General features: G+C 42.1%; 1 protein-coding gene across 1 annotated transcript in view; it reads left to right on the top strand.

Moving 5' to 3' along the window:
- The window catches only part of Hacd2 (3-hydroxyacyl-CoA dehydratase 2), an 89,747-nt gene that overhangs the window by 44,623 nt on the left and 18,042 nt on the right, over window positions 1-27,082 (top strand). The window contains exon 4 of the mRNA XM_021185030.1: window positions 10,386-10,474. Within this exon, the coding sequence (XP_021040689.1) occupies window positions 10,386-10,474 (89 nt within the window). The remainder of the gene's footprint in view (window positions 1-10,385; window positions 10,475-27,082) is intronic.

Below are 27,082 nucleotides of genomic sequence, written 5' to 3' on the forward strand. Positions count from 1 at the left end.
TGTGGGTATAAGATCCTCACCCTAGTTGCCTGGAAGTCAGTCTTCCACTAGCAGCCTTTGGATGAAGACATAGAACTCTCAGCTCCTCCTGTGCCATGCCTTCCTGGATACTGCCATGCTCCCACCTTGATGATAATGGACTGAACCTCTGAACCTGTAAGCCAGCCCCAATTAAATGTTGTTTTTGATGAGACTTGCCTTGGTCATGGTGTCTGTTCACAGCAGTAAAACCCTGACTAGGACAAGGGCTCATTTCCTTTCCTGTTACATAAAGTTTAGTGCTTATGGGTAGAAGTTTTTCCTTAAAATAATGAGTGCATAAGGAGGGAGCACTTCTAACACCTCCAACAGAAACAGATACTAAAGGGCAGCCGTCTTCCAGCAACTCAGTTCTAGCCCTCCGTGCCATGTTTCTGTCTTCTGGATCTTAGCCTGGCATTGGGCTGCTAACATTCAGGAAGATGTTTTTAAGTGCTACTCATGGATACCACATGTCAGGATTGTAAAAGGAAGTGGGGTTTTTGGATAAAAAATATTAGTGATGTTTGAAAGATAGGAACTCTTTTACTGATGGTTCTGAAAACTGTATGTCTAGAAAACAAAACCCACCAGCTTTCTACCGTGTTCTCTCCTGGTGGGGCTTGTCTGTTTTGTGTGTAAAGTATAACTGAAGTACCCTTGATTCTGCTGTACTTTTTTACCTTTTGTATCCCCTCAGTTCACTTCAGACTTGGAACTCATTTCCCCAAGGTTCAAGGGCAGGGGGGTTGCATCTAGCTATTGGAGCCAGAAGTTTGACCACTGTGGTTTGAACCACACAGGGATTTGTTTTTCGTAGGTGCGAAGTCTCTCTCTGCTCTGCTGTCCTCACTGTATGGCTTCTGTCTTTGTGCTGTGATGCAGTACTTACAACAGTAGCGATTTATGTGGCATCGTATTCATGCCACAGGCACAAAGTGGCAGTACAAGCAAGCTCTACACAGCTTCCCTGAGCTACAAGGGGTTTCAGGGAAGCTGGCATGCCAGCAGTGCACACCAGTGTGGTTGTGGTGAAGGGAGGCACAAAGGGGAAACAGAAGTGTCTGCCAGAAGGGCTTGAGTTATCGCTAGAGTAGTGAGTTCACAGCAATGTGGCATCTGAGTGGTAATTAATAGAATATAGTGGTGGTATAATGCTCAGTGTGGGTGACTAATCTTATTTGCTAAGCTTTAATTGAAGCAGAGACACTCATCTGCCTTTAAGCGCATCCATGCTTATAAGTAACAGTAATGACCTTGTGTCCGGTCTCATCTTCCAGCAAAGTCCTCATTAGTAGAAGGACTAGGTAATAATAAAGTCTTCCACGTACTGTGCTTAATTTAGGGTTTTTTAAATTGTATGTGTTCAGGTTTTTATTTTTTGTTTAAATGATTGTAAATCAGTTTGTTACTGCTGTTTTCATGAAAATTGTACCCATTTTAGTGTAATGGCTATTAAATCAAGTCATAACATTCTTAAAGGAATAGGCTTTATTTCCAATATAAAATTAACACATACACAATGTTTTAGGAAATTAGCCAATACCAAAACCCATGAAGAATGTGAAAATCTGAAGGGTAGCCAGCAAGCTGGTTCAGCAGGCAGTAGCCTGGAAGCTTGGTGACCCAGGCTCAAACCCTGGAGCTCATGTAAAGGTGGAGGAAGAGAAGCGACTCCACAGCTGTCCTCTGCACACTCTTGTGTGCTGTAGCACACCCTGAATAATAATAACTTAAGAATCATCCCTGACCCTATTACTAAGAAACAATTATCACTGGTATTGCTGTCTTTTAAAATCAAAGGAAACATTTAAAATTATTTATAAACATGTCCAATATGAATAAATATATTAGCTATGCCAGCTCTTGACTCAAAAAGTTAAGAATACCTTGGCTAAATAACTCCGTTTCAACTCCATTTTCAATTCCATTTAAAAGTAAATATAAGTTAATATTGGATTTCCATTATTCATAGCTGAGAAATGTTAAAGTGGCATTTCTGCAAAGTTTGACATTAATAAAGTCTTACTGACTTTGATTTATCTTGTAACAAAAATTACAGCTTCTGCTTGGAGTCTAGGGTTTCTCGTTCTTCCCTGAGGCCATTTGTTTATTCTGGAGAAGCCACAACTGTCAGAACCATGGCAGATGATTGGTGGGAAGGAAGCACCTTTTCTTACAGTGGCCGTTTCAGGCAGGCTCTGTGTGGGTCTTTTGTCTTTTGTACCTGAGCACTCCTTTGCCTATCGTTTTTCAAACTGCAGATACATTCCACCTCGCTAGTTAAAATTAGCGAAGGAATTGTTAGGTTTGAGTTATAATTGCTTTCCCTTCTCCTCACTTCCCAGCCTCTGCAGTACTTTGACAAGCTTCACTCCTCCTGCAAGCTGCTTTCAGTGTGCGTCCGTTATATGCTGTCAACAGGCGCTCTCCATGTTCTATTGGCCTCCTACTCAGGGAACACTACCACCCTCTATGAGTGCTTCAAGGGGAAACAGCTGGCAGAGGCATGTGAACTGTGCACACTTGCTGTGAATAGCCCTCCAGAGACTCTTAATTCCTTAACTGGTTCAGTCAAGCTAACCTCAAGTTGTTCTTGGTTGGTTTTGGGTTCAAGGTTCAAATAACCTAACTTCTTACCATTATGAGTAAGAGAAAGTGAAAATGCTGTTTTCTATATTGGATTGCTATTGTAACATAATTTATTGTACAAATAGCATTGATACAGTCTAGATATGATACGGTTTAGGGGTCTTGATTGGGTTTGGGTTTTTCTGCCAGTTAAAGAATTAAAAGGCAGGAAAGAATCTCATCATAGCAGGTAGCAGCAGAGAAATCTCAGAACCACAGCTAGAATCAGCAGTTAAAGAAAGAAAGGCATTTACTGGGGATTGTGGAGGAGAAAACTCATACACAGCAGACATACATACGGAGAAAAAGACCCTCTCCTCTGCAAAGGTGATGGGAATGAGGGAAACACACACATACACACACACACTCTACCACAGCACAACTCAGAAAGCCAAAACCTAGTCTCTTCTCCAGGCCTGGGCGCTTTAAACCATCTTACGAGTTGCCTTTCCCTAATTTAGGGTTGGTCAGTTTGAACAGTTAGGGTCGTTGATTGCTCCAGAACTGTTGTGCTTGTATCCTGAGCAGGATTGAACTTGTTCAGCCAGCCCATCAGCAGGGGCTGTTGGTGGGAGACAAAAAGTGAGAAAGCCATTTTGTTTTGTTTTGTTTTGTTTCAAGCTGCCCCACTTTTGTCTCAAGTCAGGAGGGTGGGAAAGAAACTGGCCATCTTGGAATGGAAATTTACCCCCTATATTCCCTAGGCCATGGTCCTTCTCCCTATCTGTCAGTCTACCAGGGAGTCTCTTGATATCATAATACTGGAATTTATAAAGAAAAAAAATAACCATAAACTCTGCAATTAGACAATAAATTTATTTTGTTTTTGTTTTGTTTTCCAAATCTGGCCCATGTGCATGTTATTGTTATAACTACACTGGCTACTGAGTGAATTCCAAGATTTTGTTTTCTCACACACCCCCATCTTTACAGTGATACTTACATGAGTTTAATTTTTCAGAAGATAATTCATTTACATGGCACAAAATTCCAATGTTCCTAAGAGGACATGCAGGGAAGTTTCTCCAGCTGCCCAGCGTTCCTACTCCCTTATGATCTCACATGGAGTAGAGCAAGTCAGAGAGCTCAGGACTCTTTATATAATGATACTTATGTAACCGTTCACCTGTCAAGTTTGTTTGGCCTGACAGTTTTACCTTAAAAAAAAATGAGGTGGTCTTATTGGTGAAAATAGACAAACCATCCATATACCAAAGCTGTGATTAGCAGTCTGATATTCACCCGTGTTCTACAATCAAATGGGAACCTGATGTTGAGATGCTGACTTGAATAGGAATTTGAGTAAGCTGTCATGACTTAGAACTAGCTTACAATGTGCTCCTAGTATTTTTACAGCTTTACCTTTTTCAAAATGCCATCCTATTATGTATGGTATCTTCAGAAATGTTGGGGACACATGTACTGTGTTTCATGTTTGTCTTTTGCTCTTATTCCAAGGTTAGATGATGATAGCAGAGACCCTAAAAGTGAGTGAAAAGCTACTGTTTAATGAAGCTGTTAAAGGCTCCCTCCTTCCGCTCAGAAGATGCTGAGCTTTGTACTGAATCCAGTTGAGGGTGTTTTACATACAGGAAGCTCCAGTAAATGGAAGAGTAGACTGCTAGTCACAAGCACATTGACAGCTGCTGTCTGAGGTGGGAAATGGCAACCGAGAAACCAGTGGGGCAGTCAGCCAGTTCAGTATACAAGAACATGGCTCAAAGCACCAAGCCCCTGGTTCCTGTCAGTTACAGGCTGTATTGTTTTATCTTGTTGTATTGGTCAAGTGCGCCCCATTCCAAGCAAGTGTGCTAGCCTCTGTGTCCACATAGGTGTTGCTTTCTCTTATGTAGTTTCCTTTAGCTCAGCCTTCCCTCTATATTTTGGTCCTATGTTCTGGTGCCTTTTCCGCGCCTCCACTCCCAACCCCCTTGTTTCCCTAGTAGCAGGAGGTGTCTACTTCTACTCCAAGAGGCTTGAGAGTAGAGACAAGACAGCCTGGCAGCAGTGTGGGAAGGGCCACTTTTTAATATTAGTGGGGAAATGGATCTCCCCTAAAAATCCCAGGGAAAAATAGTACTCCATGATGCACAGTTATCCTATAGCTGTGTTCCCTAAGTTAGCCTTTGCAATATTTAACCTTCAACCTGATCTTGGCCTTGCTCATATGTGGCCAATCTACCAGCTCCTGTCACCCAGCCTACCTGACAGCTACTGTAGGAAGAAAGATACCCGGGACTTACCTATTCTGCAGGACTTAGGGGCTCAGCAAATCTTCATTTCTCCAGAAATGGGCAACTGATAACCAGGTCCCCTTTATACAGCTTACACACATATTTATTTTCTCTCTCTCTCTCTCTCTCTCTCTCTCTCTCTCTCTCTCTCTCTCTCTCTCTCTCACATACACACACACACACACACCCCAACCCTAAACTCTCAAGCTCATAGGCTTCCCTCCGCCAAGCTAGATGCCTATGGATGTTATCTCTTATTCACAATAAAAACCCCTAGGGGAGCAGCCATTCTGGCACTTCTTTTTTTATTTTTTATTTTATTATTATTATTTTTTAACTGTGCCCCACATACAGCTTTTATGTAAGTTTGATACAAGCTAGTGACAGGAATCTCAATTGAGAGTCACCCTACCAGATTGACCTAAGGGAAAGCCCGGGGCATTTTCTTGATTGATCTAGAAGGACCCTGTATACTGTGGGCTTGTGGTCCTGGGTACTGTAAGAAAACATACTGAGCAAGCCAATTAGCAGCACTTCTTCATGGCCCTGATTTCTGGATGATGGCTACAAGGAAGATGAAGTAAACCCTTTCCACTTCAGGTTACTTTTGGTCATGGTGTTTTATCACAGCAATAGAAACTCTAAGACCTTGCTGGCGTTTTTTTTTTGTTTGTTTGTTTCTTTGTTTTTAAGACAAAATCTTAATCTGTTAGCTTAGGCTGGCCTTAGACCTCACAGTCCTCATGCCTCAGCCCCACAGTACGGAGATTTCAGACGTGTGCTGCCAGCTCTTGCTCTTGCTGGCAAGTCTTGTTAGTTGGTTCCTTGCTTTGCTGTTGTTAGGCTGTGCTGGGGTTGCACGTAGGGCTTCGGGAGTGTTATCCAGTTGCTGAGCGAGCCCTGAGCTCCATCCACAGACGCCCTGCTGGCGATCCATCGGACTAGAGGACAGGCATTTTGAGGGTGTGCTTAGAATAGGGCCTGAGTAACCCATTTGCTTGGTGGCTTGTTGAGGTACGGTGCAGTATCACTGAGAGCTGGCATGCATGACACCTTGGGGGAAATGGTAACTGAGTAGTCAGCTGTCTCAGGAGTGCCTAAAAGGGAGGACAAGGGTGTCTTGTCATCTGCCCCAAACTAGGGAACATTAATTAGTTTTTGTTTTTGAATAAGATTTAAATTTATTGCCAAAAGCCTGTGTTCTCAGATACTGCTGATTAGGAGTACAAATTGATAGCAAACTGTTCGGAAGGCCTTAAAAACATTCATAACGTTTGACTTAGTACATCTACTGTTGAGAAACTCCCCCAAGGAAAGAATGTCTGAACAAATCCATGCTCAAAAATTCTAAGTTATTTTTAATATTTTATTCCTTCACTTATAACAAGAAATTTCAGGTAATTTAATTGTCTGACAAAAGGAAAATGAAAATATATTTCACAAAGAAATAGTAGCACTCAAGATATTTTGAAGGATATGAGAGAAAAAAATATATGAGGGAAAACACAATATAAAGAGCACAAGCGTTGGAACTCATGTGTGATTTTAAATATGCTTAAAGGGTCATCAGGAGTGCTCACCCGGCGGATAGAGTGCAGGCTGTACCTGACGGCCTGAGCTCCATCTCCAGAACTCATATAAATGTGGAAGGACGGAGCTGGTCATAAGGTTGTCATCTCACCTCCACACAAGTGTTGTAGCACACATCATACCATGCCATAATAGACACTGATAATAAATAAATTGTTTAAAAATAAAGACAAAGGAAAAGAATAAAAAATTGTTTTTGGATTTCAAATTTTGTTTCTAAGGAAAAAGTTTCTGGTATTTTAATTTAGCATTTTGGAAAGGAAAGCAAATATAAATACTCTTATTTCTTAGAAAAAGATGCTTAGTGGTAGGAAGTGGGGAATTAAGAATCCCTCATTGGGCCAGGCATGGCAGTGCACACCTCTAGTTTCAGCAGGCAGATCTTTGTGGGTTCGGGGCCAGTGTGATCTACCTAGTGAGTTCCAGGACAGCCAAGGCAACATAGAATGACCCTGTCTCAAAAACAAGCAACCAAACAAAAAATCCCTTGTTGGAGACTGGAGAGGTGGCTCAGAAGTTAAACACTTGTTCTTGCAGAGGGCCCAGGTTCAGTTCCCCACACCCACATGGTAGTTCACAACCACCCATACCTCTAGTTTCAGGGGATCCTGTACACTTTCTTACTGCCTCAGATGTTAGGCATACATGTATACATACAGGCAAAACATTCATACACATAAAATATATAAATCTTTAAAAAAAATGAAGTAAAAGAATCCCTTGTGGGCATGGCATGTACCTTTGAGGTAGAGTGCCTGCCTGGCCTGCACAGGCTTGGATTCCATCATTGGTGTGGAGTGGGGAAAGGGGACTCCAATACTCAGTTAGTTCCAGTTTTCTTCCAGATGCTTTATTTAAAGTCACACTTGTAAGCATTCTGATTTTGGCAACAGATGAGAACCTTTACAATCCTTGTCATTTGGTTATTAGAAAGCTATGCCACTGTTACAGATGAATAAATGGATATTTGGATTATTACAACATCTTGCATGGTTTGATTAATATAAGCCAATTTCCCAAAGCTCAATTCTTGCTGGTGAGTAAGATGAAATCAATTTTGAGCTTCTAACTGTGATACAGCAGCATCCTGGAGTGTTGCTAGAAATACCAGCAGCTCAGCAGTACAGCACATTGGTTAGTGGCCAGACAAGAAGGGCAAAAATGCAAGGGGCATAGTTTTATTTAATAAGGTGGTCTCTGAGTAAGAGCAGGAGGAAGAGGAGCTGGAGGAAGCAGCAGCAGTTAGAAATATTCATCTTTCCTTAAGCAACAAATGCTGGCTGCTGATAAAAATGTTAACTCTCCATCTCTCTTGTAAAGCGTACTCGAGGTGTTATCTGGCTAAGTATGTTCACTAAATATTTGGCTCACTGATCAGCATCTTTAGCTGTGTTATATAATTTTATAACCAAGCTTTGTACTTCACTCATTTATTTTTAATAACATCTCTTTATTCAGATATAATCCACCCATTAGCGTGTATAATGAGTTGTGCAACCATTACCACAGTCAATGTTAGAACATTTTCATTACCCCAAAAGGAAATCTATTAGCAGTTACTTCCTATATCCCCCAAAATTCCAGTCCCTGGTAAGCACAGATCTGCTCTCGGTCATCTAAACTGTGCAGTCTTTGCCATTGACTTTATAGCTACCTCAGCATAGTCGTCTTGAAAGGTCATCAGCACTGTGGCACACATCAGTACCTCATTTCCTTTTACCTTTTGTTGTACTCTTAGTTTGTTCTTTGAGGATTTCACTTGTGTATCTCTTTATTTTTTATTTTTATTTATGTGTATGGATGTTTTGTTTGCCTGCGGGTCTGTGTGTCACTTGCATGCCTGGTGCTCTCAGAAACCAGTAGAGGGCATTAGATCCTCTAGAACTGAAGTTACAGGCAGCTGTGAGCAGCTTTGTGGATTCCAGGAATAGAACATGGGTCCTCTGGAAGAACAGCCAATGCTTTTAACTCCTGAGCCACCTCTCTAGCCCTGTGTTTGTTTGTTTGGTTTTTTGTTTTTACTAATTTTTGTTTTTAAGAGCATACCACATTTTGTTTACCCATTCATCTGTTGATAGATACTTATTGTTCCCACTTAAACAAGTTTTTATGGGAAAATAAATTGTGTGTGCGTGCCTTGAGTTAATTTTTTCTTAGGATTTTTTTTTTAATCTATATTGTGTCAGTGTGCTTATGCTACACGTGTGAGAGTGACCAAGGAGGCCAGAAGAGGGTTTCAGGTTCTCTACAGCAGAACTTCCTGGGTAACCCACCTGACATGGGGCTGAGAATCAGACTGGAAAAGCAAGAAATGGTTCTTAACCATTGTGCCATCTCCTCAGCTCCTGAGTCAGGTTTTATGTATAAGTCCTTTGTTCACCTGTAAGTACCCATTGTCCTGGTTTGTTGGCAATACACTCATTTTTCTATTGAACTGTCTGACATTCTTAATGAAAAAACAAGTGACTGAAGGTGAAGGTTCTTTTCCAGACTCAATATCTAGTCCACTTACCTGTCTGTCTCTGCATTTATATTTTCTTCCATTCATTCTACAGAGATTTACTGGACACGTTTGTATGCCAAACACTGTGTTTGACATTCCCATGCTACTTGCTTTGGGGAACCAGGCTATCTTCAAAGCTATAAAGTTTCTTTCTTCAAATCTATTGTTAGCATAATAGTCTGTCTATCTGTCTGTCTGGCTGTCTCTCTCTCTCTCTTTCTGTCTTTTCTTTTTTTCGAGACAGGGTTTCTCTGTGTTGCCCTGACTATCCTGGAACTCACTCTGTAGACTATGCTGGCCTCTGCCTCCCAAGTGCTGGGATTAAAGGCATGTGCCACAACTGCCTGGCTGGTAATAGCATTTCTTAAAGAATTGTAATGTAGTTTCCTGTTGCCCTAAGCCTGTGGTGACATTTGGAACTCCAGCTGACTCTGGCCTGGTCTTTGTCAAGTTGTAACTTGTCCTGTTGTACAAAAAACCAGTATTTTAGTAGTTTAGGGAGTCTGAAGAATAGAGATGGTGTAGGATAGACCAGTGACTGTGCTGAAGATGAGGTTGGGTTTAAAGCAAACACATTGACTGGGATGGTGGCTCCTGGCAGGTACAGAATTTCCCAGGTTCAATCTCAGGGGTCTATCAGGTTTAAGAATAGGCATTGGCAGTTGTCCAGAGGTCAGGGACATTGCTGGCTTCCAAATCTTATTTCTAGAAGCAAGTCCTTGATAGTTTAAAGTCACAAAGAGAAAAGAGTGTTTCTAGATCATGGGTTATTTGGGCTTTTAAATAGTTATAGGAGGCAAGCATGCTACATGACAGTGGTTATTCATGTCTAGGTAAAGATTATGGTTGTAGCATTTGAAGCCAAAGAAATATTAGGTTAGCAGATTTTGATTATTTAAAATAAAGATGATCTAGTGTTATAAACTAATAAGTACATTGAAGGAATAAGTTGAGAAAATCTGTTTTAAAGATAATAAACTTTGATTTTGCTAGGCTTGTTGACAAAATACTCAAGGTTGATGATATCCAGGAACTTTCAACTTTGTTAAATACTAGTTGGACTGACTTCCTGCTCACACTTGCTTAGGGATCGTGACAGCCATATTGGAAAGTGAGTCATCAGTATCTCCCTGGTTAGTGGCTTGGCTTTGTAAGGATTAAAAACCCTGTAGGCTTAAAGAAAGAAATGTAGCTATTCCTCAGTTGTCATGAACATGTTTGCTTTGTGTTAAGAAAAAAGGTTTTAGTGGTGACTATATTGCCAGACTTAATTTCTAGCCGCATAGGTAAGTTCCAGTTGCTAGAGATGGTATTGACTGTAGACATTTTGATTTGAAAGTTTTGGAAAGCATATTATGTGATAAAACTTAGTCTAGTGCCTCTATTTATACATCCTAAATTTCTTTCAGGGATTGTGCCATCTTCTGTTGTCCTGACTTCTTTCCAGGTGATGTCAAGAGTTTTCCTAATATGGGCAGTGACACATAGTGTCAAAGAGGTGAGTAAAATTAACATTGACAGTCACCAGGGAGCTTTCTCCTACCTGTTTGCTCTGGCTGAAATCAGATCTCCAGATCATTTCAAAGTAACCAAGTTAAAGCCGATAGCTGGTGTCTACTGTTGCAATTGGGTCCAAAGTGGAAGACACACCCCTATCTGCATTGTTGCTCAATAGAGAGCTGGATCAGAGTGGAAGACCTACAGTCTCAGTTCCCATGGAGGTAGGGTGTGCACAGCATCACAACCCAGTTGTATTCTTGGTGTCTGTCTGTAGCCAGTGTGTTGGCTTCTGCATTTGGAGAGAATGGGGCACTGGCTCACTCTCAGAGCACTTCTGTTTTCATGGGACCAGGAAAGGTGAGCTTGTTTCCAGCCCGCTCAGTTGGGCTAAAGGTATTGCCATGTGCACCAGGTATGGATGGCTCATACAAGAACACCCAGTGTCAGACAGAACCTGGGGGAGAAAGCCATCATCCCCTCAGGTGTGATCTATAACCAAGCTCTAGTTTGGGTTCACGTTGTTCTGAGAGGACGCTGCTGTCCCCAGTGTCAGTTTTCTCCCATGTTACCTGGAGGAGAGTTTTGGCAGGTACAACATTCGTCTATAGCATTCAGTCTCTACACTTGTCAACCAATGTCAGCATTCGATCCCTTTGGGCTCTAGAGACCGTTTATCTATTAATATTAATCTGTGTATTCTTTGTCCTTTATTCTGAAATTCTTGTTAAAGCTTGGCGTTTGTCAGGATTTATTTTGACAGTTCTGTTCATATTTCAACTAATAATTTTTTTAAAAACTTTTTTTTAATTGGCCCATGAGATACCTGTAAAAATGTACATATCTAATGAGTTCTTAGGCAAGGTTTAAACACTTGGATTGATAAGCTGTCATTTTGTTATGGTCCCATGGAATTAGCAGGTCCATGGACTTGACTTTTCAGTCAGTCTCTTGTTCCTTGAAGATGTCTAAACTTGCTATGCAGGAAGAATGCAAAATAATTGTGTACCTACTTTTAATAACCACATTTTTAAAAAATAAAACAAGAAAATAAGTTCTAGTATTACATATAGCTTGTTGCTCTCATTCTTAGCTCTTACAGTTAGAAAGGTGTTACTTATAATACCACAGAGTTCTCTTTACACATATTTCTATGTGTATTTCTTCCTATACTTATTTGTTTATACTATAATATTTTTCATTGTAACCAGTAACTCCTAGTTTTATTTGCCAGTATTTTCAGTAACCTAAAGTCTTTCCTCATTGTCTCTCAGTTGCATCCTTTTGTCTCCAGTGCTAGGGATTGAACCCAGAGCCTTGTGCCTGGTAGACAAGCCTTCTGCTACTCAACCACCTCCCCAGCCTCATGTCACCCTTGCATTCACTCATCCCACATGCTCCTTGAACCCAAGCCTCCTGAATGGTTAGAAGTACAGGCCTGTAGCACCAGGCCTAGCTCCTTCCTTACATCTTAAATGGGCAATCATGTGGATTCAGTAAGTGAGATGCAGCTGCTGACTCACTCTGCTGATACAGGTGGATATTGATTATTTCAAGATTGATGCCTCACCTGCTTCAGGGACCACTCTTCTGCTTATTACGATGGCAGCCAAAGCAAGTGGGCAAGCACCCAAAAATGTTTGCAGTTCAAACGAAGCAATTCTACAGATTCCAGATTTCCTGGACAGACCATTGAAACAGATTGTCTATAAAGCTATTAAATGTCTCTGTGGATTACAGGTGCTAGACTTTGCCATCATCTCCAGTAACCACTCTGCCTGCCAGATGTGGAAACTTGACATTTAGCAGGTGGTTTCTAATATACTATCACACTTCAGTGTTACTGTATGTATTCATTACAGATGCATATTCACAATTGTTTCTCTGCAGCCCAAGTGATCCAGTTTTTCTGCTAACATTAACATGCCATGTTCAGAAGAACCTAGTGTAGTAAATGTCACCATCTCTTTGTCACCTCTTGGGGCTCTGCATTTCAGTGTCCTTTCTTTCATTCACTGCACCTAGTTGATCAGCTGACTTACAAGTTTCTTGAGTAAATAGAGTTGGTATTTTTGCTGACCCAGGATCTCATTTCATTTCTCTGGACAGAACTGTTCATTTGTCATTTTGTTGATTCCAGTACATTTCCAGCCCCAGTTTGCCTGGACAGCTAAGTTGAAAAGCCTGTGTTTTCTGGAGCCAGGCTGCTTGCTCTTTGTCACCTGTTCCTAAGCCCCAAGTATTAGCCAACTGCTATGTTGCTGTCTTAAAGTTCCCAGAAACTGTAATTCTATTTGCTGTGTCCAACACTGCCGATGACTTACCTTCCATTCTCCTGAAGAATCTGGAAAATAACTCTTGGTCTTACCCAGCTCTGTGCCTGTGACCATGCGAACCATGTGACTAATGTGTCCGCTTTTTTATCTCTCCGTCTCCGTTTCCTGTCACCTTCTTCTCCAAAGGGGACAGCCAGTATTATATTCTGTGGGCTTGATTCCTTCTGCCTTCTGTGCTCATTCCCCTTAGTATTTTGTTTTGTTTGTTGTTTGTTCGTTGTTCAAGACAGGGTTTGTCTGTGTAGCTCTGGCTGTCCTGAGATTCACCTCCCTCTGCCTCCCAAGTGCTGGGATTAAAGGTGTGTGCCATTGCTGTCGGCTCCTCTTGGTTTATTGTTTTGTTTTTGGTTGTTGTTTTTATTGTTTGTTTGTTTGTTTCCTGTAATTATTTTTGTGGTGTGCTAAAGTAGAGCTCATAAACCTTTCGAGATCTAACTTTTATATTGAAGTATACCCCTGCCCCCTCCCCCCATGTGCCTCTCATTCCTTTTTAAAAAACAAACAAACAGGCTCTTATGCAGCCCAGAGTCAAACTCCTGCTTCCACCTCCCAAGGTGCCACCACATCCAGCTTGAGGATTTTTTCCTTTAAGAGACCTTATAAGACACACATCCTTTCGTGTCATTTTAATTCTCTACCCGGGGGATACCAGCTACTTTGGTGCTGTAATGTACATTGTGGAACTAAAGGTGATCAGAGAGTTTTCTCTTAAAAACAAAGACCCACTCTTCCACTTGACACCATAGTAATACGGATATTAACATAAATATCTTAGGTAGGCCTGGTGGTGCTCTACCCCAGTGATTGGAAGGCAGAGGCAGGCTGATCTCTTTGAGTTTTAAACTAGCCAGGGTACATAGAGAAATCCTATCTAAAAAAAAGTTTGACACTGAGGCCTTTCCTTTACCTAATGTAGCAAATATTCTTCCAGCATTTCCTTTTAACGAGATTGTACGTATGAACAAAGAAAAGCTGTGGCACGGCAGCCAGCTCGGAGGGGAGAGGGGAGTTAGAAGAGGCAGTCCACAACTCTAGCTGACCCAGAGTTTCTTCCTGTCCCAGATCTGAACTGGCTGATTCAGCATCTGGCCTCTGCAGGTACTTGCTCCCCCACTCTCTGTCTGGGTCTGAGTGTGAGTCTTCTGATTAAACTGAGTCAGGAACAGCATCTTTAAAGTGAATTGGAGTGGGCATGTGTATTAGTTAGGGTTTTACTGCTGTGAACAGACACTTGACCAAGGCAAGTCTTATAAAAAAACAACATTTAATTGGGGCTGGCTTACAGGTTCAGAGGTTCTGCTTGTGGACGTTGTACATCGTGGTGCGCACTAGGCTCCGCACCACGATGTACAACGTCCACAAGCAGGTGCTGTAATGTACATTGTGGAACTAAAGGTGATCAGAGAGTTTTCTCTTAAAAACAAAGACCCACTCTTCCACTTGACACCATAGTAATACGGATATTAACATAAATATCTTAGGTAGGCCTGGTGGTGCTCTACCCCAGTGATTGGAAGGCAGAGGCAGGCTGATCTCTTTGAGTTTTAAACTAGCCAGGGTACATAGAGAAATCCTATCTAAAAAAAAGTTTGACACTGAGGCCTTTCCTTTACCTAATGTAGCAAATATTCTTCCAGCATTTCCTTTTAACGAGATTGTACGTATGAACAAAGAAAAGCTGTGGCACGGCAGCCAGCTCGGAGGGGAGAGGGGAGTTAGAAGAGGCAGTCCACAACTCTAGCTGACCCAGAGTTTCTTCCTGTCCCAGATCTGAACTGGCTGATTCAGCATCTGGCCTCTGCAGGTACTTGCTCCCCCACTCTCTGTCTGGGTCTGAGTGTGAGTCTTCTGATTAAACTGAGTCAGGAACAGCATCTTTAAAGTGAATTGGAGTGGGCATGTGTATTAGTTAGGGTTTTACTGCTGTGAACAGACACTATGACCAAGGCAAGTCTTATAAAAAAACAACATTTAATTGGGGCTGGCTTACAGGTTCAGAGGTTCAGTTCATTATCATCAAGGTGGGAGCATGGCAGTATCCAGGCAGGCATGGTGCAGGAGGAGCTGAGAGTTCTATGTCTTCATCCAAAGGCTGCTAGTGGAAGACTGACTTCCAGGCAACTAGGGTGAGGATCTTATACCCACACCCACAGTGACACACCCATTCCAACCAGGTCACACCTATTCCAACAAGGCCACACCTTCAGATGGTGCCACTCCCTGGTCCAAGGATATACAAACCATCACAGCATGACTTGACTTTCTGTTTCTCATCATGATTCCCCATGAAAAAAAACCCACATATCCTTGCTTGTTCTGGAACAGTTATGCTTGGCCTCAGATTCCTAGACACACAGCTAGACCACTGTTAGGGTCTATCCTGACTCAGCCCTCTGCAAAAGCCACCTCAAGTCTTCCTGAATCTTCAGAGTAAGAGCACCATGATGCTCTTCCAGGTCTTCTGTGGGAAACAGTTGGAAGTTCAAGGGTGCCAGCCAAGGATACTTTACTGGAGGTGATCTTCGTAAAATAAAACTAAACCTCAAAGATAGAGCTTCGACTCCGGTTCTTACTGTTTCCTGCAACCAGAACAAGGGCTGTTACCCCACACTCTTTGGTACCTCTTTGTGGCATACTACTGGCTCCTGGCATTTACTCTACTGTTCTTGCCATTCATCAAGGGGCTTACAAATACACTGAAGTCAGAATTAAGAAATTAGTGTGTGATGCCGTATTCCTGTACTGATTATTGTATGATACATTGTAACTTACAGAAGCTTTAACATTTATTCTTGGCTACTGTCCCTTGAGGTAGGTTGGGCTCTCCATTAGAGTTCGAGAGCTAGAGAGGCAAAGTTGGACTTCTAAGTCCTTGATCTTCTTAACACATCACAGTTGACTTCCTGCCACAGTTTGGAAAGGCTGCATGTGTTGTCCTCATTGTCCTTATGCTGACTTGTCATTGCCTGGTGGCATAGAGAGCCTCTGCCGAGGATGCTGTCAGCACCTCATTTTGCTGAGTGCATAGTGAGGTGTGCTTCTTCTATTACATCATTTGCACACCTCACACAGATCAGTAGTGAGCCTCCTCCCCAGGCTTACTTGCAGCACGCTGCTTTGGGGGTTTTGTTTTGTTGTGTATTTTGTTTCCTTTTTTGTTACAGGGTGTTTAATTAATTCCCTTTCTGTTGCTGTGACAAAAATACCTCGATGAAAGCAGCTATAGGGGAAGGGTTTCCACCTATAGTTCCAGACAGTGTGCTGACACTGAGGGTAACATAAACAGGAGAACAAATGAGAGCAGCTTTCTTGTACTCAGCCAGCTGGTGCTACTCACAGGGCTTCAGCTTCCCTCATCAGTAACAATCAAGACAGTCCTCTGTAGGCATCTCCACAGGTCGGCTTCATCTAGACCTTACTAATGCTGGAACCCTTTAATATAGTTCCTCATGTTGTGATGACCCCCAACCGTAAAGTTGTTTTTGTTGCTACTTCATAACTGTAATTTTGCTACTACTATGAATCATAAAATATTTTTGGAAATAGAGGTTTGCCAAAAGGGTCATGATGCACAGGTTGAAAACTACTGATCTAGACAATCCCTCACAGAGACTCTTCTCAGGGGATTCTAGGTTCTATAAAGTTAATTAACTGTTAAACAAGGTCTCCTGTCTCCCAAGCTGGCCTTAAATTCCTACATAACTGAGGGTGTCCTTAAACTCTTCTCCTTCCATCTCTACATTGAGAATTGTGATCTCAGGTTTGCCGCCATGCCTGGTGTTCTACAGTGCTGGGGATTGAGCCCAAGCTTTCAAACACGGTAGGCAGACACTCTCCTAACTGAGATATAGCCCCAGTCCTACTTCTCAAGTTTTGTTACTGCTCTCATGGCTCACTGGCTGATTCATTGGCTGATCTGCTTTAAAGTATTAAGACTTTTTACATTTAGTATTCATGGACCATTTGGACCAGAATTACCAAGATTATTTATTTAAAATGTAAATTTCAGGTCCCGCTCCACACTTGACAGAGGATATCTTAAACCAAGTCCAAGGAATGAACATTTTTAGATAATCTCTTGAGTTCTAAGCTTTGGAAAATGCCCTAAAAATACCTGTGTTCTGTTGAGTTCACCCTCCTGTTTCAGTTCTCATTCCCAAAACCAAGGGGGTGGGTATTAATGGAGTTCACTGTAGAGGGGCAGCAGGCTGGTTGGTGACTGGAGTACCACTGGCCATCTCTTTTTTTTTAAAGCTTGTATATATAGGATATTTTTTATTGAGTATCAGCAGATAGACATTTTTAAATGCTATATTTGAATCATACTAGAAAAACTGTTTTTTAGATCAAAACATCTAGTAAGTTTTTCTCAAATTCTAGTGTGTGTAAAAATAGACTAAAAAATTTGTTAGAATTTATATTTTGATTTATAGAATTTTTTTTCTGGGTGTGTTCCTAACCTGCTCTCATGTGCATGGCCGTACACACACACACACACACACACACACACACATAGTTTTAAAAAATTTTTAGCAGATTCATTTAGGTATTTTATGTGTGGAGTATTTTTGTCTGCAAGTGTATATGGTGTGCACCACATGTATACCTAATACCTTATGCAGGTGAGAAAAGGGGGTTGGATCCCCTGAGACTAAGACTGTAGGTGTTTGGGTGCCGCCGAGTAGGTCCTGGGAATTGAACCTGGGTCCTCTCCTGCAAAAGCAAGTATTCTTAACCATGGAGCCACCTCTCCAGCCCCACATACACACCTTTTTAAAACATAAAATAAGAGCTTTCAAAGCTTTCATTCTTTCCAAAGCTTTCAAAGAGAGAGCTACATAATTCTGATATAAGGTAGCACACAAAAGGAGGAACTGGGGCATACAGAGGAGGTTTGGGATAAGAACATACTGAAACTTTGCAAGGCAAACATCTGGTGAATGTGAGAGCTACTTTGAGCATCCTGGTTTGTGGGGGAGGGTTCTTCCCATTTGTAGCTCATTTTTAATCTCTTGGGCTGGCTCCACTGCACCTTTTCTCAGCAGGCATCCTACATTCCTGGTATGTCAGTTAACTTCTGTACCACTGACAGAAATAACTAGGAAGTCAGTTCTGTAATTCTCCAGTATCACATCCCTATACGAATTCCAGGCATTCAGTCTCCTTAGGAGAGAAGACAGTGGCTGGGGCTAGGAATGTAGCTAGAGTGCTTATGGAATGAGTCCAGGCCATAAACTGGGTATAGCACTTTATGCATGCAGAAGGATCAGAAGTACAAAATGGTCATCAGTTAGTTATATAGGGATTTGCAAGCTAACCTGGGATACTTAAGATCCTGTCTCAACAACAATAAAAGATCAGTGGTGGGCTGGAAAGACAGCTCAGCAGTTATGAGTACTGGCTACTGGGCTGGAGAGATGGCTCAGTAGTTAAGAGCACTGACTGGTCTTCCAGAGGAAGAGTAATTCCCAGCACCCACGTGGCAGCTTACAACTGTCTGTAACTCCTATTCCAGGGATCCAATGCCCTCACAAAGACAAACATGCAACAACAATGTACATAAAATAAAAAATGTAAAATTATATAATATATATGTGGCTACTGTTCCCAAGGACGTGAGTTCAGTTTTCAGTACCCTCATGATGCTCACAGCCAGTCCCAGAGCCTTTCCACGGGTACTGCATTCACATGGTTTATTCACATCCAGGTGAGCTGTAAAATAAACATAAATAAACTTTAAGAAAAAAAAAAGGGGGGTCAAAGCTGGAGAGACAGCTCAGTGGTTAAGAGTACTGGCTGCTCTTCCAGAGGTCTTGAGTTCAATTTCCAGCAACCACATGGTGGCTCACCATCTTTAATGTGATCTGATAGCCTCTTGTGGTATGCAGGTGTACATGCAGATAGAGTACTCATACATAAATAAATCTTTAAAACAAACAAAACAAACAAAAAAATGTGGTCAGTGGCCACATCTTTGAATGGCAACAGTGTTATTCCCCTGCTTCCAGGGTATTCTGGTGGCCTCCCTAGGGATTCCTTCCCACCTGCAATATTGGTAGGATACAAAAGGGCAGAGGCTGCAACAGAGCCATCTGAGATTCCCAAGTGAGGGACACCATGTAGAGACAATCTTAAGTTGGTGGACTCCAGAGTTCCCTATTACATATTTAAAGAGTTACAGAATCCCTAGAATTCCTTTAAACCACTAAGTGTAACTCCTGGGTAGGTTCTGGCATTTCCCCCATTTGTCTTTTGCTGCTGAACAGTTAAAGGAAGCTGAAGAAGAAAGTTGGGGCATCCAGAAGAGACAAAGCACCCTCTCATCTGTTTGGTGATAAGGTGTGGGGAACACAGCTGTGTCACACTGAGTTCTGGTGTTGTAGAACACAGAGGCTCCACATGTGTCATGCACATGAGGAGGTGATGACCTGTCACCCAGGCTTTTCTTGTCCTCACAGTTGTGAAGTAAGAGTGTGTGAGAACACAGTTGAGGTAGTGAGGAGTCAGTCGGTCACTAGCTCATAGAGGTGCAGAAAGGACACTGGGAGTGAGGCTCATCCTGGAGGGAGTTTTCTCTTTCTTCCTCCCTGGCCCCCTTCTTTTCTATTCTTCTTTGCTGATCCTCCAGCTAGGTTCACAGAGTGCCGATGCTGCCCATGCTGTCACTGGAGGGCTTGTAGCTTCCTTCCTGTGGCTATACGTGTTCCTTGGCCATGTTGTATCATTCCCAGCAGGTACCACCCACAAGCTTAGTGAGTTAGGCAGACAGCAGCTTTGTATCTTACTGTTCAAGGAGATGAGATACTGTGTCTAGAGTGTGCCACTGTCTTTCTGAATGCTGTGCCTGGACTATGCCAGTCTCTCTTGTGCCCTTCCCACAGTGATGTTCTTCTGTGCATCTCCTCTGCTCAGATACTGTTCAGTATCCTCTAGTCCCCTTGAAAGCTAGGCATCCAACATTCCCCCATTCCATCTATTTCCTTACTTTCTATTTTAGACACTCCTGTAGGTGGGTGCACATCACCTTCACTTTTAAAATTAGCCCACTCCTAAAGGCAAAAAACTTCATTCTTTGATTGTTAATCAGGCTCTGTCAAACTTTAGACAGCTCTTGGGTAAAGGCAGCACACTAGAATATCACTTCTACATCTTATAATTGTGGGCACTTAGTGATTATGCTTTTTATCTGTTTGCTAAATTGTCCTTTTGCCATTGCCTATCTGGGATGATTGTGGCAAAATCAGAATGTCTAATTTTTCTCTGAGTTTTCTGCTTACCAATTTCCAATATTGTACTTCAGTATATAAAAGATACTTAGATCCATTATGCTTGGCCAAGGTTCACTTCTGCCATTTCATGATCTTTCTCTTTCTCCCATGGTCTTAACCCCTCAGCTCCTGTCAGACTCCACTAGAGCACATGCCATTTAAAATAGGATGTCCTCTGATGATAGTTCAGTCAGTTGTTTGTTTAAAAACTGCATCCATCTTTGTAAAAAAAATTTGAAAGTTAGCCTCACTCCATGCAGAGGGCAGCCCTCCTCATCAGCTCGTAGCTGAATAAGTTCAAGCTCATCAAGGCAGGGAAATGACTAAGTTTCCTTAACATTAGTCTGTTTCTGTTCTGGAGTCCACACTGCACCCCACATTGTCTTCATCCTGGTGACTTCCCCTAAAAACATCTGTTACATGAAGTTCCTAACACCAGAGTAAAATCTGACACACAGCATCCCCGGTGTCAGGGAAGAGACAGCTACACTGGGTCATTTCTCTGGAAACTTATACAGTTGTCTTCATTCTGAGAAATGCCATTCAGAGGAAGAAGGTCTGGGGCTAGCAGGGAGTGTCCTGCCCATTTTGCTGAGGTCTCCTGAGAAGCGGCCTGCTCTGTCCAGGCAGTTCCAGTCCTTTCAGGTTGAAGAATAACCTGCTTCTTTCTCATCGCTTCTGGTCCTAGATTTTAGGGTATTTTGTGCATTTTATATTTTAGTCTCTTAAAACACTGATGGTTCTTCCATATAATGGATGTTATGGATGCACCTGTGCAGCACCCTGCATTTTCCCAGGTTTTGACAGTTACAGCAAAATAGCTTGTTGTTGAAACATGTTTTCTTCAAGCATATGCGCTATTGGGTAGTGTCAACACATGCAGTGTAGCTATCTGTTAGTAGAAGACAGTGTTCAGGACAAATCTGGTCCCTTGCAGTCCTCAGACTACCAAAGATGTTCAGCTTTTGACATCAGGGACACAAGAGTGACAAAAGAAGTGTGACTTGGACTTAATACTCTCCCAAATAAACAAATGAAACTTACTGTCTGGGGGCAGCCTGAGAGACAAGGCGTGTGTCACAGAACAGTTGTGATGTCAGTAAGAGTTGTTAGCAGTGAGCTCCAGTACTTGTGTCCTCATGGCAAGTGGCTTAAGGTGCTGCCTTAGAGACACATGCATGCTGCAGTATGCTCCATTCTCTTTACTTCATCCAGTTAGATTTTCATGTGCATTTTCCTCATGCTTTGTAAATGACTATGACACATTTAAAAAAAAAAAAAGCAGTCAGAAAACACAGGAGTACTTGGTATGTTGTTCTTCAACTTAAGGACTGCTAATTTTAAACAGATCCCCAATAGTGGAGGTGGCTTTTGTGGTCCTCTGCCTGTGTGATGCAGAGTTGGATCTGATGGCCAGGGGCAAGGCCACATAGGCCTCACCCTTCAGAGAGATTGTTCACTCTGACAGCATATCCCAGATGCACCCTTGCTGAGAAGCAAGCCACATGCCTCTCCGGGTTGAGTTAAATGGTACCATGGAATACAGTCAGCATTGTTAATATCTGCATGATTTAGAGAGCCGTGTTTCCCACTGTAAAAGTTAGGTGATTGGCATGCATCGTGAGCATTGCTAAAATATGTCAGCAAAGTCAGGAGAAGTTAAAAGGTTTGACCTATAAAGTGCTTTTAAACAAGAGTGTTCTACAGTACATTGAATGGCATTCTTAAAGCATTGATTAATATTCATTTGGAAACTTTTATATGTGGGAAGAACTCTTTCTTCTTTGCCAGAGCAGTCCCCTATATACTGTAGCTTTTTTAAAAACGCATTTATTTTGAAGCATGAAGGAAAACATCGTAAGAATCCTGGTGCTTTCTACCTCCTAAGAGCCATCCTGCTCAGCAAACAGTCAGTCTGTTGGCCATCCTATGGCCCATAGGGGACCCTGAGAAGTTGCTCCTATTCCTATGCTTCTAGAAAAGACGTATGAAGTATACACTCGTGTTTAGGAAAGAGGGCCCAGTAACGATTTTTTACTTTTCCTTATCATGTTCAAACTGTCGTTATAAGCAGTGGTGTATCATAAAAGAACTAAGGCACTTTACTAAGTTGTCTGCATTTTCCAGAGAGGACCTTTTTCAAGTCTGGTGTAAAACCCCGGTAAGATGGACTTGATACTTGTGTGGCTGTGTGTGTGTGTGCATGTGCAGGGCCTGCTTTGCCTTAAGTGGGCAGACTAATCATGAGTATTCTAGGTTTATACATGGCCAAGCTTTACCTTGGTTCTTTTCCGCTTGCTGCCATAGATGTTTGTTTAAACCCACCACACTTTCCTGCTTCTCCCTCCTACCCTTTGCTTTGCTCTGGCTCTACCAAAATAGCCAGAGTTTGGAAGTTCTGTCTCTTGCCTTCCTTCTGTGCTGGTGGCTGTCTTACTGGGTCAGCTGTAAAGGCTAGCCCACTTTAAGTACCCTCTTGGTACTTTCATGCGTTCTAGAAAATGGGCTGGATACCTAGAAAGCCATAAAGCTAGAGATGGAGGAGCACTTTGAGCTCGTGACTTCAGGGAAAGTGCTTTGTATCTCTGTGGAGCCCAGAGCTTTTCAGATGTGCGCCATTGCATTCCCTTACCATTTGGAGTCAAGGCTCAGCTGGTGACAGAGGGACTGGTAAGTGCAGGCCACCTCATAAAAGCTGGCCTCAGCTAGTCATTGCCTGCCAGATCCAGTCTGAGTTTCTTAGGAAAAGGTAAAAATCCAGACATTAACTTTCCCATTAAAATGTAAAATTAAAAAATTAAAACAAAAAACTAGTTTAAATATTTTTAATTCACTGTACGAGTCAAACTGAGCAGCCATGGGCAGAGACAATGGGTGCTGTTTTCATCTCTGCTCTAAGAGCTTTTATTTATATTTTCTATCTTTTGAAACTTTTGTCCTTACTACACTACAAGGAATAAATACTGTGGCACTCACAATGTATGTTGCCAATTTGATGTAGTCTAGTGTCCAGATGTTATGTGTCTGACAGTGATAAAGTCCCTTGAGAAGTACAGCTGGCAGGCTGTGGGGTAAGTGTTCCTCAGCTCTTCCTTTAGGGTCACAGCAGCCTGATGTGGGGAACATTGTTCTCTAAGCTATTGTGGCTGTACTTACAGGAATTTTAGTTCACAGGTTACTTATTGGATTAGATTGCATGGGTCGTACTGTACTGAAGGTGATAACTGTATGAGAGCTTTGCAGTTAGTAGCACTCATTGGAAGTAGGAGACTCATCTAGGACTAAGGAAAAATGTTAGCAAAGGCCAGCAGCCAGTGAGAGCCCTACAATCACTGTATGACTCCAAAGGCAAAAGTCTCCATATGAGGAAACCAAGATTCAGAGAGGGTGAGTAACTTGCTCCAAGAAGTGCATCTAAGAAGTCTGACGGTCCTTTTCCTTCCAGAGTTACAGTTGGTAACAGACTCGATGACATTGTGATGAGACTAGCCCACTTGAAGTACCCTCTTGGTACTTTCATGCGTTCTAGAAAATGGGCTGGATACCTAGAAAGCCATAAAGCTAGAGAAATGGGGGAGCACTTGGACATTGAGAGCTGCACGCCTGGCTGTGCCGTAATGCAGAGTGAGTTGTGAGGTGCGTGTTGAGTGCATGTCTGTCATGGTTTTCTTAGTGCATGCTCTGTTTAGAAAAGTTGATTTCATACCCACGATGACTTGGTAGACCAAGAGCAACATCCCCATCAGAAGTATCCCACTGGGCTGATGGCGCGGCTTAGTGAGTGCATGGTGTTGAGAGAACGGATACTTGGAAGTTCTCCTCTCACCTCCACATACACAGACTAAATAAATACATAAACTCTTCTCCTTGGTTTTGTTTGATTGTTTTCTTGTTTGTTTGTTTTTAAAGTAGTCCTGGGCTGGAGAGATGGGTAGGCGGTTAAGAGTCCCAGTAACTTTTCCAGATGACCCAAGTTCAATGCCCAGCCCCCACATGGCAGCTCACAACTTTCTGTAACTCCAGTCTTGGGGGATCTGAAGCCTTCTTCTGCCCTCTGTAGATAGTATATACACATGCTACATGGGCATACATGCAAAGTACCCACACATATAAAATAACAAATGTTCTGGGCTGGGTGTGGTGGGTCATACTTGTAATCCTAACCAACACTTTGGAGGCTGAGACAGGAGGATTCTAAGTTTGAGACAGCTTGGGCTATATAATGAGACTGTGTCTCAAATTGCTGCCAAGAAGAAAGAAGAGGAGGAGGAGGAGGAGGAGGAGGAGGAGGAAGCTCTGTTACTGTGTTACAATGGTAAGAATGCCTTGATTAGTCTCCTTTGTTACTGTAAGTTAAAATGTGTATGCATAACAACGCATTTTTCTCACCTCTAAATGGGGTAAATAGGGATTTTTTTAATTACTTAGTTCATGTTTTCTATTAAAAATAATAGTATTTTAGCCAGACATGCTGGCACGTGTCTTTAATCCCAGCACTCAAGAGGCAGAGGCATGTAGATCTCTGCGAGTTCAAGGCCAGCCTGGTCTACATAGTGAGTTCTAAGATAACCAGGACTATGCAGAGAGACCCTGTCTCAAACAAACAAATAAGCAAACAAACAAACAGAAAAGGTATTTTCTGGTTTGTCATGTATCCTGTCATGGATTTAATCATAAAGAGTACTTTAGTATATGAAATTGTCATGTTAAAAGATAAAGAATCCAGATGTCTGTTTTTAAACCACCTTCTCAGTATTTTTATATTTTACTAAGGATATATATATATATATATATATATATATATATATATATAAACATCTCAATGAGTTATTTTTTTATTCAAGTTAAAGAAAGGATGGAGACTGTCCTTATTGTGTTCTTCTGTCCTAGTCCTTCAGCTGGTGTAAGTGGCTGGGATCAGTACAGGGCCTCGGGATCCTCACTGCCTGGCAGGGATCGTTCCTTAGTGAAGCAGAGGGAGTGAGGTGCTCTGACCACTTGTCCTGCCTCAGTTGCTCCAACAGAATGATTACATGTTCTACTTCCTAAGGAGCCCCGCCCACCTCCCACACTCCCGTCCTTCATAGAGCACACTGGGAGCTAACATATACAAAGTACTCAGAGCAGCCCTGGCACTTAGAAGGATCCAGTGAACTAGTGTGTTGACCACATACCTGCCATCGTGTAGCCCAATCCTTTCACAACAGTGTTGTGATGACGGTCCATGAAACTGTCTTGAAGACTTTTCTATGTCCTAAGGTTTCTAGCAGAAATATAATTGACTTTTCACATAGAAAGGAATATGTTCTTTATACTTATTAAAATAGTTTCACAGTAACTGGTGAAATTTTCTACATAATTACTTTTATCCTGCTTAAGGAATAATTATCCCTGCTAATGGGAACTATCATTATCATAATCATGATTATTATCCTAATCTAAAGCATTTATTAAGAATTTGATTTTGGCTTCTAACTAGGCTAGCCCTTCTTCAAAGCAAGTTTGTGGCCTACCCTTGAGGTTTTTATCCTCTAAGACAATAAAAAGGCTAGTACAGCTCAGGGCCAGCCTTCAACCTGTTAGTCTTTCTCAGAGACCCTTGTTGTAAGTTTTCTTTAATACATGTTCTTGTCTTTCCTAAGACTGTTTCATAACCTGTCTCTCCAGCACATCCTGAGGCCTTCTCCATAAGCAGTGTACAAGCCTGGTAGTAACTATATTTACTTCTAAAGTGGACGCAGGCAAAGCTTAGAGGACAACTTGGGGGTGTCAGTTCTTTTCTTTCACTCTGTAGGGTTCCCGAGGTCAAACTTGGTCTTCAGCCTTGGTGGCAAGCGTCCTTACCTGCTGAGCCATCTCACTGGACCTTTTTTTTTTTTTTTTTCCGTTTTGGAGACAAGGTCTCCAAACAAGTAGTTCTAACTGGTCTAGAACTTACTAAAGGTCAGGCTGGACTCAGCTTGTAGCCATCTTCCTGCTTCTACCCCACTATAGCTATAAGAGTTGTTTTCCATTTTCTCTCATGTGTGTGGTATGTGTATGTGTCTGTGTGCCTGCAGTATGTGTGTACACACATGAGTGTGCCAGTATGTGTGCATATGTTTCCAGGTGCTCGTGCATGTGGAGGCCTAGGGTTGACGTGTCTTCCTCAGTCTCTGTCCACTTTATTCTTCTGAGGAAGCTTGTCAGTCAAACCCAGAGCTCTCTGGTATGGCTCATCTCACTAGCCAACCTGCTCTAGGAATCCTGTCTGTCTTTGTGTCCTTTGCCTGTGTGGACACCCCTACAGCTTGCAGCTAGATGGATTTCATATTTTGTTTATTTTATGTCTTTTCATATTTTGTTTATTTTATGTCTTGGAGACAGTTTCACTATGTGTCCCTGACTGTCCTGGAGCTCACTCTGTAGCCCTGGGTATCCTCTCACTCACAGAGATCTGCCTGCCTCTGCCTCCTGAGTTATGGGATTAAAAGTGTGTGCCACCATGCCCAGCCCTCTGGATGTTTTTGAAAAGATTGTTTATGCTGGGGGTGTGCTCAGTGATACAGTTCTTGCCTAGCATGCACGGGACCCTTGGTTCAGTCCTAATGTTTGTAATTAATTGTTCACATAGAACTTAATATGTTCTTTGTGCTTATTAAAATGATTTCATGGTAACTGGTGAAAAATTTTACCAAAGAAAAATTTATTTTGAAATCATTTCAAGCTTACAGAAAAGTTGCCACAATAATACAATGAGCTGTATACCTGTAGCTCAGATCTTTCTCTTGTTGATATTTTACTATATCCATTCTATTTATATATGTGCATATGTGTATCATTGTTTTTCTTCTTCTGGACCTTGAGAGTAAGGTGTGCATGGCATCCTCTTGCATCCAGATGCATAGGTGTGGGACTCACGAACTTAGTGCCTGTATGTAGCCCTCCAGATGCTTAGGTGTGGGAGTCATGGACTTAGTACCTGTATGTAGCCCTCCAGATGCTTAGGTGTGGGAGTCATGGACT

Source organism: Mus caroli, chromosome 16, assembly GCF_900094665.2.
Source record: "Mus caroli chromosome 16, CAROLI_EIJ_v1.1, whole genome shotgun sequence".
Taxonomy (NCBI): Eukaryota; Metazoa; Chordata; class Mammalia; order Rodentia; family Muridae; genus Mus; species Mus caroli.